General features: G+C 45.7%; 1 protein-coding gene across 1 annotated transcript in view; it reads left to right on the plus strand.

The window, feature by feature from the left end:
• Nucleotides 1-12,931, plus strand: part of LOC119399382 (sodium-coupled monocarboxylate transporter 1) — a 184,973-nt gene that overhangs the window by 143,245 nt on the left and 28,797 nt on the right. Inside the window, exons 2-6 of the mRNA XM_037666198.2 lie at nucleotides 950-1,015; nucleotides 2,742-2,793; nucleotides 5,428-5,495; nucleotides 9,477-9,634; nucleotides 10,795-10,935. Of these exons, the coding sequence (XP_037522126.1) occupies nucleotides 950-1,015; nucleotides 2,742-2,793; nucleotides 5,428-5,495; nucleotides 9,477-9,634; nucleotides 10,795-10,935 (485 nt within the window). The remainder of the gene's footprint in view (nucleotides 1-949; nucleotides 1,016-2,741; nucleotides 2,794-5,427; nucleotides 5,496-9,476; nucleotides 9,635-10,794; nucleotides 10,936-12,931) is intronic.

Genomic DNA, 12,931 nt, shown 5'->3' on the forward strand with positions numbered 1-12,931 from the left:
GAAATAAAAAAAATATTATTATTATTATTATAACTGGGGTTTGAAGCTGTTTTCACGCGAGCTCGCGTTTCCCACTCATAGTACTCACGAATGTACCGAGTGTTTATTGCGATAGCAATTGCGAAAGCGCATTTTATCGCAGCCGTTCCCGTCGCCGTCATGTTCCGTATAAAGTACAATTAGATAACATCGTCCAGCGCGTTGTATGTTCTATGTGCGATTGAAAGCTTGCGAAAGCAGCGGGCGGGCGCAAGCGGGAATGAAACGTGCCGGCCGGCTCCGTCGGGCGAAGGAGCATGAAGGGTTGCTGAGGGGGAGGGGCAGCGTCGCTCGGGCAAGAATTTCGAACTTTGACCAAATGGACGCGCGCTATTTCGACAAATATCGGCATACAGCTCGTACACCTCTGTGCGTACTAAAGCGGCAAACAGCACGAAAACTGCTTCGTCGTGCTTCCTATGGGTTTCAAAAATAGGCGCTTTTTTCACGCTTCGTATAACATGCCAATTTGCTGCTATCGCATTCACTGCTTCGCCTTTGTGGCGAAACTGTGCCTTCTTTATTTCTTGCTTCCAGACTCATCTTCTCATACCAATTCTGGCAGAATACCTATGCTTGAGTGTGCCATCGCTTGAGCACTTTTCCTCCCTTTCACTGCGAACCATAAGTGACAGACAGACAGACAGACAGACAGACAGACAGACAGACAGACAGACAGACAGACAGACAGACAGACAGACAGACAGACAGACAGACAGACAGACAGACAGACAGACAGACAGACAGACAGAGAACTTTATTTAGGGCCTGAGGAATGCTACCGCTCAAGGTGGTATAATGACCGAAATTTATGGATTCTCCCATACTGAAGGGGGCCTAGCTCGTCATTATTAATTAGTTCGGAATTATGGATCAACTGTTTATGACAGTGCATTGTTCTTTCCCCCAGTATATCCGGCTACGCTTCAACAGCACGATCTCCTTCACTGCGTGCGCAATCTACATCATTTTAACGGTAAGTATGACGAATATCCTTTTGTTTTAATGCAGTATGTAATATGCACGAATAAAAGCCACAGAGTGAGTAATCCAACAGAGATACGAATGTCAATTGCCGCGAGAAGCCGATAAAGAATCTTCTTAAACTGGAAAAGGGCAATGCGCTTTGGGTCACCTATTGCTCTGACCTGTCTCTCATCGTTGTACTGTGTTAAAGAGCACCTGCAGCTGCCATGCGCGCTGCACATATCCTTTGAACACCGTTTCTGAGAATTTGCTAATAAGCATAGAGCGCGATAACAGTCGTTAAGAGATCTGTCACTGGTATGGTTCAGGAAAAAAAGCAAGTGTTATTGTTTAATGCTGGTTATGTGCGTGGAGCGAAGCCTCCAGTACAGCTTAGAAAAACAATTACTAAAGCGTTGATACTTGCATGAAATGTTCTATATTGTAATTTGAAATAAAATAACGAGAACGGATCATTTCGTCAATTCAGGAATGAGAATGAGACACTGATGAAAATAATTGAATAATTGTTAAATGAGAAGAGTACAACGGACCACACACTTTTCAATTTCATATACCATGGAAAACAAAAAGCTTTAGATTCAGTACTGATATGAGCAGCCACGAAGGTATTGCTTCGTAAGTGAACTCGGGAAACTTACGGAAACGCCCATGTGCGCTCCACAGTTATCTTAATTATCTAATAAGAAAGCGGGAAAACAGGAATCGAGAAACAGATCAAGCTATGGAACCGTCGAAGTGCTACACCTTGCATGCCTAGACTAAGCGCTGACGCTATAAAGGGCGCGAAGATTTACGAGCGACGCGGCGGATGACTTGCAATAAATGATCAAAGCGATCGAGTAACTCTTCTGTGAAAGTGATAAAGTAGGGCTTAGAACAAATACGCAAAACAGCAAGTAGCGAGAGAACCGGAATTCAGGATTGGCTATATGCCTCTAGCAACTTTACAATAATGTGTTTCATCTGCTCAGTTAGTAACAGAAAGTCCTGACGATGAAACGTAATTCTCGGGAGAATGAAAATGGGTTCAAGTGCATACGACAAGCGTTAAAAAATCATGACAATGATCTTACCGCTAATATTGAAGGGTAATGGCACCTAGAGTGATCACATGGCGGCTGGTGTTGGCAAAGTGGTGGCAAGCTTTGGCAAATATAGGCCAACGCAGGCTATCCAGTTATACCAGGCAACTGGCCCAAGCAAGTACCCTTATAAGTTATATCATCGCAGCTGTTTTCGCTATTCAGTATCAATTCCCTGGTGTTCGCGCACATACACGTACAACGGCCTGATTCAATTTTGTTTGAACTTCAATACGTCGTTGCAGTCCATGGGCGCGCGAGGCTGCTGCTGATCTGCCTCGTTCATTATGACAAAAACCAGATGTACGAGGTAAATTAGTGAGCCACGCACAAAGTGTCGTCTGCTGGTGTTCGTAATATCGACATGACATGACCTTACGTTTGTTCGGTTTCTTTATATTAATAGTACCTTGACGTGTCCCGTGCTTTACAGTGCATTTTTTTCTGGCGCCTGCAAAGAAATGTAACTATGAGTATTTCTATCAATAAAAACAGAAAATAATTGCAAGGCACAGCGCACGCTCTATCGGTACGAACTGTTTAGTGCGCGACCGATGTATTCATCATGGTAATGACTGCAGCGTGTTAGCTTGTACATGTCAACCCTGTGTGTTGTGTTTTTTCTTGCAGCAAAGCGTGGGCGCTATCTGCATTTTTGCGGCGTCATTGGTCCTGGAAACAGGTATAGCAATATTCTGTAATTTACCCGGCTAGTTCGAGCTCTGCGGTCATGAACAAAACAGAAGTGGATGATGGAATTATTAAGTATTAAGAATGGGAGTTTGAAGAATTGCTGCAGCAGCAGGAGAACACAGTTATTTGCTTTTCTTGTTCTCTGTATTTTCAGGTTAGACATTAGTGTGAAAACGACGCAGACCTATCAAAAAGCACATATGAGGTGCAGAGCTCAAAGAAAAGAAAAAAAGTCACATGTACTTTCCGCACCACAATGCAATTTCGGTGATGCAACTAAAATCGTACCCCGAAAGGGCAAGGAATAGTTAAGTGTTGCTCATGGACAACATTACGTCAATGTGCGGGGGAACAGGTCCGGTCAGGTGCAGGAGAGGGGCGCGGGAATGGTTTTCGCAAATGTGGCGTTTGCGTGGCAAGCAGCTTCTCTCATGGTGTTCGTCTTAAGCCAGCATCAACGACATGTCGGACCCGGCGAAAAATCGAGCGTCAGGTGGCGCAGACAAAGGAAATAGAAATCGTCGCTTCACGAAAGGCTTACAAAAACTGGGCGTATTAGTGCTAAACTAAACGAAGAACAAGCATCATCCCCGCTCGCCGGAAATGACGTACAATTGAGACCTCGTGGCTCCTCGGTATGACGAGGTCACGTGCTTCAATATTTGAAATAGCGCAATAGGGGAACTTCGTTTGTTTCACTTCATCAATTTTGTACCGAAATGAACTACCACCTAGCCCTGCAAGTTCTTCTAGAGTGTATTCCTAGTACAGTGGACCTATTTCGTTAACCGTTAAGTTTTGTGTCGTGAGTGCTGTACGTATTTTGGGTGCCTGTATGCGCGGGTGCGTGCGTATTTGAATGTGCTATTTTTTGCGCTCCATTAATTTTGTATTAAAATGAGCTACCAACTAGCCCAACAACCAGTCCTCCTAGAGTGTAGTTCTAGTACCGTGGGCCTGTATTGTTGCCCGTTATGTTTAGTGCCGTGAGCGCTTATAGTCGCGAGCGATATGAGCTGGGACACAGAAATTACCTTTTAAATGTCCTAATGGCTAAACGCAGCTGTTAAGTGCAAAGCGGTTCATGAGACTGAATGCCCAAGCAGACAGGTATCTCTGGAAATCTAGTACGTCACATTCGTATGAGTACATTACAATTAATCGTTGAATGAACATGAATTCGGCGTTCCAGCTCATATTGCTCACGATAGTACATGCTTCGATTGCCTGTAATACAGGGTGCGCGTGTGTGAATGTGCAATTTTTGAGCTCTATTCGTTTTTTTACTAAAATTAGCTATCAACTAGCCCAGAAACAAGTTCGTCCAGAATATAACGATGAATTAGTACGTGGGGCCTCTTTTGTTGCCCGTGAAGTTCTGTGTAGTGAGCGCTGTACGTGTTTTGGTTGCATGTATGTGCGCGCGTGTGTGGGTGTGAATGCGTAATTGCCACGCCCAATTAATTTTAGACCAAAAAGGAACTTGCGCTCGCCATCATATGCCGCGTATGACGTACTGGGTAAAGGTCACATATGATGTACAAGGATACAGCGGAATGCCGCTGTCGGCTTTGGCGCTGGCAGTGTAGTGATGCTGGCAACTTAGTCAGAACCGCGAAGGGGCACGGCACATGTTACTGGCCCCCCAGTGACAAGGGCCAACCAGTGGTACTGGCGAAATAGCGGCACTTACGCAGTGCCAGGCACAACCTTTTCTTTTCTTTCAAGTTTTGACAGTAGTAACACGTCATACGCGACGTTTATGTTCAGTTCACGTGACTCTCACGTATGTGACGGCGACTGGAAGTTCAGCGATTGCTCTCCCCTATTGAGCTCCCTAGGATAGGTTACTAATGAAAAACGTCACAGTGTAAAGTGGCGAAAACGTGCATCACAATCCGGACAGGCACTCTATAGGGGAGTATTTGGTGTGTCTTTCTGCCACAGAACAATGACCGTCATCTGGCTCGCTTGCGTCCCTTTCTTGAAAACTATGCGCTCGCTGCTGTCTTCTCCAGAGGGCTATGTCACACTGATAAACGCACACTGTTCGTGAACTGGTAGTGCCGGCCACGCGGCGATAACGCAAGAAAACCACACAAGATATATGACGGTTATAGTGTGTGTGACAGACGGACGTACCATGTACGGCTTTGGTGTCGTAGAGTGCCTATTACTTAGGCAGCTTAGCTGTTCGATCGTTATGCTACCGCCAATCTATTGAAACACGCTGCACGTTCCCTAATCGTGGGCGATTTGCAATACAGAGAGGCAAACATACTTCATGTCACAAATAAATGTCTAAAATTAGCGCTGCATATAGCCCTGATGAGTGTTCGCTGCAGAGCAGCATGTTTAAAAGCTGTTTATTCATTCACTTGAGCGTCTTTCTGCGTTACGCTGATTTGCTAGAAGCCTCTGTAATGATAACGCAGTACCACATTAATTACATATTTTTTGCGTAAAATTGAAAGCCACCTGATTTTAAAACGAATATCCTAACCGGAGATCAGGGAAATTATTTCAAATACAGCTGGGTTTACGAAAGCGCTATTTTCAACGTTGACCGCACTGCGGACTTAGTAACCGTCTTGAGCTGGGCTTCATTCTATTCGTTTTCCAGTGTTTCATGTCCCTGTCTTCTGGTGCAACATTGCCATCGGATTGTCAGGAACTGTGTACACAGCACTGGTAAGAACTCTGCAGACCTTTCCCCCTAGAACGCGCTGTCGAATCCGCTGTGCTAAGCGTTTTCTGAATAGCATTGTACGATAATGCATAAGGTTTGAACAAAACAAATACATATGCATTAAACAGCGACTCATATGCGGGGTGTTTTAAGAAATGCATCCGAAAGCACTCAATGTAATGGAAGTGCGATATTTGTTCGCTACCTTTAGCATTGCATTTTATGTGACACCAGACATCTTAAGATGTCTAGACGCGTTACTTACGGCAATATTTATAGAAAATAAGGCAATTAACTACTTACTTAGAAGAGAGAGGTGATTGGCTCAAATGGGAAAATGGAAGTCCTTCCTGCGAAGACCCCATTGCCGCTATGAGATTTTCAAAACTCGGCTACTGGCGATTTTTGCGGCGTGATGAAATCCGACCAGTTCTGCCGGTGAAACCAAAACCGATACGCCGAAGAGCACAACTGCCATATTATTCCGCGGCGACCAAAAGGGGCCAGCGTCCTTATATGAGGCATAGGTCTACTTCGATTCGCGAGTATGCAGGTTGCGCTTGCCACGATAGCTCGCATGGCGCACCCAGGTTAACGAATGCGGAATAAATAGCAAAAGTGCAATCGCTATCGGAAGCAGCGCCGTCATTCTGGTCATCTATTATAGGGTATGGCATCTGCGCACTTCGCTGCTTCGATTTCACTTTCGTCGGTTAATTGCATTATAGTTCCTGACTCCGCAAAAATTTACCGAAAGGCGCATTTTGGAAATCTAATAGCAGCAATTCCACCTTTCCAGGAAGGACTTCAATTCACCCATCCGCATAGGTCATCAAAAAATGTGGAGCTCACTCAGACTCACTCATGAAATGTATTTGTTCCCTTAGAGCTCACTCAGACTCAGACTCATCAAAATTGTCCTCAACTGGACTCACTCGGACTCACACTCACTGAAATTTTTCTCAGCCGGACTCACTCGGACTCAAACTTACCAAAATATTCTTACTCTGGCTCACTCAAACTCATACTCACGGCTATATCTGAGTGAGTCTGAGTGAGTCGACTCATGAGTCCGTTAGCGTATAATTGCCTTTTTTGACCATGGTGTCAATGCTCTTCAACACCAATATCTCGCATGTTTGGTGCTCTACTCGGCGCCTTTTGATCTCGAACCTTCAAATATGAGTTATCAGTCGTTGCAATTAAGTAAGGAGACTTTATTGAAAGTGGTGACTCACACGAGATATTTTTATCCAGAACTTCCTGTGAAAGAGTTCGTGGGAGGGAGGTCAACCTGCCCCCCCCCCCCTTCTACGTAACTCCCGCCTCTAATTAATAAACATTGAGCTGGCGTATGAACGCTAGTGCTTTGAAGTATGTGTGAGTCGGCGGGAGTATAAACGTGAGCCGATATAAGGCTCATAGTAATGGTGACTTTGTGTAGATAGAACCATAACTCGGCAAAGAAGAGTGGAGCTCACTCCGACTCACTCAAGAAATATATTTTGCGCTCAGGGCTCACTCGAACTCAGACTCACCAAAACTTCCCTCTACCGGACTCACTCGGACTCAGACTCACTAAAATTTTCTGGTCCGGACTCGCTCGGACTCAAGCTCATCAAAATATTACTCACCCGGACTCACGGCTCAATCGGAGTCTGAGTGAGTCGACTCATGAGTTAGTTTGCCGACCTATGCCCATTCGACCCGACCACCACAGAACTCTAATTGAGAGCGTAGATGTGTCAGTTTCTGCATTTAGCACTGTAATTATCTTAAACTGTTTGCCACCAAAGAAAAAGTAATTGTGAAGACAGCGAGTTAATGCCGTGTGTTCCTAATTTTTGCAGATTTTCGCACACATTTTTCGGAGTATCCTGTGTAAATGTTAGTCTGAGTATCTGTGGCGGCGACATTTTGTCCGTAGATTTTTTCTCTCAGATCACAAGAAATATAGCTTTGATATCTCATACTGCTGCAAAGGAAAAGTGACTACAATATTCGTGCTCGTTTGCGAACCCTCGCATCGATAGTACAATTTAGACGAGAAAACATTGACCGTAATGCTTTCACTGAGAAAAATTCTCGATTTGATTGCTCCCCTTTGACAGTGGCTGCCGTCTTGTTTATCTAGCTTCGATCCAACCTAGAAACGTTTGTTGCCTAATATCGGATGCCATGCATCTGGGGAAGCACGCGAGGCCGCTGTTGCGTGTGGCATGCATACACCCTTGTCACCTGTGGCATGATCCCGTTACAATAAAGGCTGCGCGCTGCTCGTACATATTTGTTGCGCGAAACTTGCAGCTCATTTTCCAACGATGACTTTTGCCAAGAGAAAGCTTCGGGAGGTTTCTGCAGCCGTGTAGGCTTGCGTGTGTAGATGCGGACGGTAGATTTGTTCGTTTTGCGAGGAATGATTTTATTATTTTAGCAAACATATGAGCACGCGATGTGCATTTATGTCGTCGCCGTCGCCGTCATAAGCCGTGGAAAGTGCGAAATCGTCGCCTCATATGTTATGTTATATGTGCGGATCAAAGCATGCGAGGACTGCTGCCGGTCGAGGCCCAAACACAGATGAAACGCGCCGACCTTCTCCGTCGCGCGAAGGCGCATGGAGGGAGGCCGGAGGCGGGTGTCCATCGCTCCGGCACAACCTGCGATCTTTGATCAAACGTCGTTGTCGCGTGCTGATCTTGACGGGGATCGTTAGATAGCCCATTTCCTAATACGTACTCTGCTCAGACCGCTTACTTTGCAGACAGCATGAAAGTTGATTGACTCGCTGCAACAGCCATTTTACCTTACGCCGGCGTTTTGTAGAGTTTAGCCAGATCGGATCCTAAAGGAGTTAGGTGCTAGCCTTAGACCTATTTGTGACTCCGAAATGTTCAGAAAGTGTTCAGGAACGAATCACTGGCAGATTTTACGATGACGAATTGCTGCACTTATACGTTAATAAAGCATTTTGCTACTTTAAACGCATCTGGTTTCATTATTGGATTCCATTAAAGGGACCGAGAAGTGGCCTGAACGTAGGACGAGATCCTGGTGGAAATGAAGAGACCGGGAATTATATCGACCGGTTCACGAATTCTTATCGCGGTCTGAGGAAGATTTATATTTTTAAATCGCATTTAAAAGTAACCACAAACCGATATGTCCCGCCGCCTAGCGGAAGAGCCTTGAAGCTGAATTATGGAGTCGTTCACTTTGCTGTACACAGCCTGATGCTTTCATGCGCACCGGAATTTGACGACTCAAAATTACAGTATGTATATGATTATCCATCCCCGTTCTATTCTTTGCTGCTTACGAGGTAAAAGCAGTTGCACGCTGAGAAGCGGCGCTCCCTTCGCGGCAACTAGTGGAACACGTCGAGCAGTGGCGCATGAGCAGGAAACCTCCGCGTACAAACACAAACCGCTCTCATGCTCACATCCCATTGTCTGCAGCTTGTGTTTTGCGTATCCGAATAATAGTGGCAGCAGAACAAAAAAAAATGTTATACAAGTTTCACAACGTTTTCTGGGTTACCGCTCCGTGATTAGGCATTCTAAACAGTAAGCTTTCCGTTGCGCCAAAGAAAACACGTACCATGAAACATCTTTTGTCGGTCCCTTTAAAGCAAATGTTGGCATAACCACTGAAACGTGTCAGCTGTTGTGCACAAACGTTTCGAGTCCTACTCTCATTTTTTACTATGTTATGCGATTTCTGGTAAGTGGCAGTGCGTTCATAATCGGAGATTTTTTTTTCCTTTTGTCATGTTTTATTCTTTACATGAATTCATCGTTCCATCACCTTTTCGGCGTCTTGCGTCTGCATTTTGGGGTGAGATATGGATGTCTTGCTTTCAATTGATCAACCCCTTGAGCCAATATTATGAGCTTGCGTTAGGTAAATTTATGTAGAGCGTTGGAAACAGGAAATCCCGAAATGAACCCTACAGCCACAATGCGTAATTTATTTATTTATAGGGTGGACTTCGAGGTGTCGTTTGGACGGACTGTGTCCAGTTCCTGATTGTGATTTGCGCTCCAGCAACCGTCGTTGTTAAGGTAATAGCTGATTCCTTGTCACCAGGCTCTACAGTTCACCCCATCAATGACCTAGACATCGCCAGATATATTGGAGAGTAAGTCCATTTATCCATACCTCATTTTCTACAGCATTCCTATAATTTGAATTGCGTCTTATTGAAACTCCCAGCTGGTGAAACGTGCAGTTATAGTGTGACATTTTAAATTGCATTTCTCTTCTGGTATGTTCTGTTTACCGGTACTTACCTACGGAGCAGAAACCTGGAGACTTACAAAGAGGGTTCAACTTAAATTGAGGACGACGCAGCGAGCGATGGAAAGGAAAATGATAGGTGTAACCTTAAGAGACAGGAAGAGAGCAGAGTGGGTCAGGGAACAAACGGGAGTTAAGGACATCATAGTTGAAATCAAGAAGAAGAAATGGATATGGGCCGGGCACGTAGCACGTCGGCAGGATAACCGGTGGTCATTAAGAGTAGCTGACTAGATTCCAAGAGATGGCAAACGCGTGAGGGGGAGACAATAAATTAGGTGGGTAGATGAGATTAAGAAGTTTGCAGGTATAACGTGGCAGCAGAAAGCACAGGACCGGGTTTATTGGCGGAACATGGGAGAGGCCTTTGCCCTGCAGTGGGCGTAGACAGGCTGATGATGATGATGATGATGATGATGATGATGATGTTCTGTTTTAACTTGATTGCAGTGGAGAGATTAAGGTATATAGCATCTAGGCTACTCCGTCGCTCTTCCTTCCGCGGCAGCAGCAAAAAAAAAAGGAAAAAAATTCTTACCGTAATATTAAACAAGTGAAGAAAATAAAATGGCAGTTCTATTTTGTTGTAACTAAAATGTTGACGGATCTGTGGGTTCATGGTGACACGTCTTTGCATGTAACAAATGCTGAGTGATTTCATGTCTCTGAGTAAAAGGTACGGGATGTGAAACTTGTCAGAGAAAACATGCAAAAGAGATTCAATTTATACGTACATCAATCCCGCTTGCAATTTGCTGTGACGAGCCAACAAAAGCCGAAATGTTCACAAAGACGCCGTGATGACATTGCCATTCTGAAATTTGATCGGAGAAATGCCGGAAGAAGAAAATGGACTGTGTGTTGCATCCATTTTACAAAATAGTGCAGCTTAAGAACCCATGTGTCTCTCATGATGAAGTACATTTTGCAGCTAGACAAAAAAAAAGCCAAATAAAGGAAACGTTCTCAGGCATGACCCCTCAATCATGTTTGCCTGAACAGATACCGCCTGGACTGGACAAGCGAAGAAACTATATGGAGTTGCCTGGTTGGCTCATTTGCTCCATCAATGTGCCGTTTGTGTTTCGACCAAGTTGCTGCACAAAGGCTGCTAGCATCTAGAACGCTCCAAGACGCCCAGAGGTAAAGATGCGTACGATGTGTTTTTTAACGCGAAAATGTTTTATGCCGGGGTCCAGTTGCTGACGTATTTCCGTCACGGAAATACGTCAGCAAAATGAACTCCGTCAAATGACAAAGAAAAAAAACTATAAGAAAAAGTTCCGGTAGCAGGAGCCGAACCCATTACCTCTCGGTCCGCGACAGTGGCTGGCGGGCGTTTAGCCAACTGAGCTACCGCCAAACACGTAACGGAGGCTACATGAACGTGCGTTTTATCTTTCACACTGTCCTCTGACACTGCTCTTGGATAGATGGATCGATGCTATGAGCATCCCCTTTATAATGGGGCGGTGACACGTGTGCCACCAGGCTAAAAAAAAAAACAAAAAATCACAGCATCTCCACGGAGTGAATGATGATGAGCGGGCGAAGCTGCGGAGGTTCATCGGTAAACCGTGAATCTTCCGTGAATTCTGCCCAGTACATCATCACCGTCGTGAGATCGGGCGTGTTTATACTAAAGGTTCGATGAGAGTTATGACGACTTGCAGCTCACTTTAATTTTACATGTACGCTGTGAATTTTCATTGTTTAATCACGCACAGGAGAAATCGCATACACGCACTACCTTGGAGGTGAAAATCCAGTGCCTATATATACGGGGTGGTCAGTGAACGGTTGTGCAGCGCGAGCGGTCGGTTTTTCAGTCAAGACGCTGCCGCGACGCTGCCTCGCGACACTGCCTGCGTCGGCGCCGCTGCGCCGCGAGGCAAGATAGGGGGGGGGGGACCATAGGAGAGGAGAAAGAGGGGGAAGCGTAGGAGAGGAGAGGGCGATGCATATCACGTACTGTCGCAGCGCATTGTCTTTAGGGAGCCTTCATGTGTGCACGCCCCCTCCGTTTTAGGCGCGAAGCTCCTTAAAGCGGCACCCGTTCGTCGCCGTCGTAGTGCGTAACCAGTCTTAAAGGGCCCCTCACCAGGTTTGACAATTTTGAGCTAACGAGCGCAATGCATACACTGGGCGTTCACTATCACGTCTGCCAAAATTTGCAACGCTACGCGCCGCGGAAATGGGTCAAATTTCAAGGTGAACGCTGCCTGCCCTTCCTCTCGCGGGCGCTTGCTTTAGAGAATGAGGGGATGACGTACATGAGAAAATGGCCCTACGTAGATGGTAGTGCTGTGACGTCGCTCCTCTACGTAGACGACTGTGCTCTGACGTCGTCAACAGTAGCACGTGCCACTGCGATAATTATTTGACACGACATGTTTAGTTTGTGTAATTTCTTGCTTGAAAAGATTAATAAAACTTGAGAGAAATAATGAGACACACAAAAGGAATGTGTGCGTCTTTTTCATTTTTTTTTTGTGAATGCGGGGCTAATGTACCTCTCTTTCCCATGCGTTCGTGTCCCCGCGGTTAGCGCATCGAGCAGACGCCAGCCATGGAAACAAAAGTAATGTTCTGGCGCGTTCGAGCACTCATTATGCTCATTTATTCTACCGCGTCCATGTAAACATTAATGCGGCCCTGGCTCATGATACCGCCACTCACATGCCCGTTCAAATGTCTCAACTTTCATGCCCGTCCCGCAGAAACAGGCAGTACACCACAGAGAACGCCGACAAAACGCCCACGGCCGCTACATAAAAAAAAAAGGTAGCGGCCGTGCAACGCTGCTCGCGTGCTCGGGCTGGCTCGGGCACGTCATGCGCACGTGACCATGCATGCGCATGACGGGTTCATGCGTATGTGTCAGGTGAAGAGGGCAGGGAAGGGATTTGGCTTGCTAAGGCTACACGGGGCGAGTGGCAAGGGTTTGAAACTCGCCTCCTCGCATCATGGTTTCGCGCCGCTAAAAATTATTGTTTTTCTCAGCTCGTAATGAACCGATTTGAAAAATTCTTGCCGCATACTGATCTTCATTTGGCACACAACAACTTCCAGCGCCTAACTAAAATTTGCTATGTGGCCTGGTGAGGGGCCCTTTAACGCTAGTACCAGATCTTGACCT

Source organism: Rhipicephalus sanguineus, chromosome 7 (genome assembly GCF_013339695.2).
Source record: "Rhipicephalus sanguineus isolate Rsan-2018 chromosome 7, BIME_Rsan_1.4, whole genome shotgun sequence".
Lineage (NCBI taxonomy): Eukaryota > Metazoa > Arthropoda > Arachnida > Ixodida > Ixodidae > Rhipicephalus > Rhipicephalus sanguineus.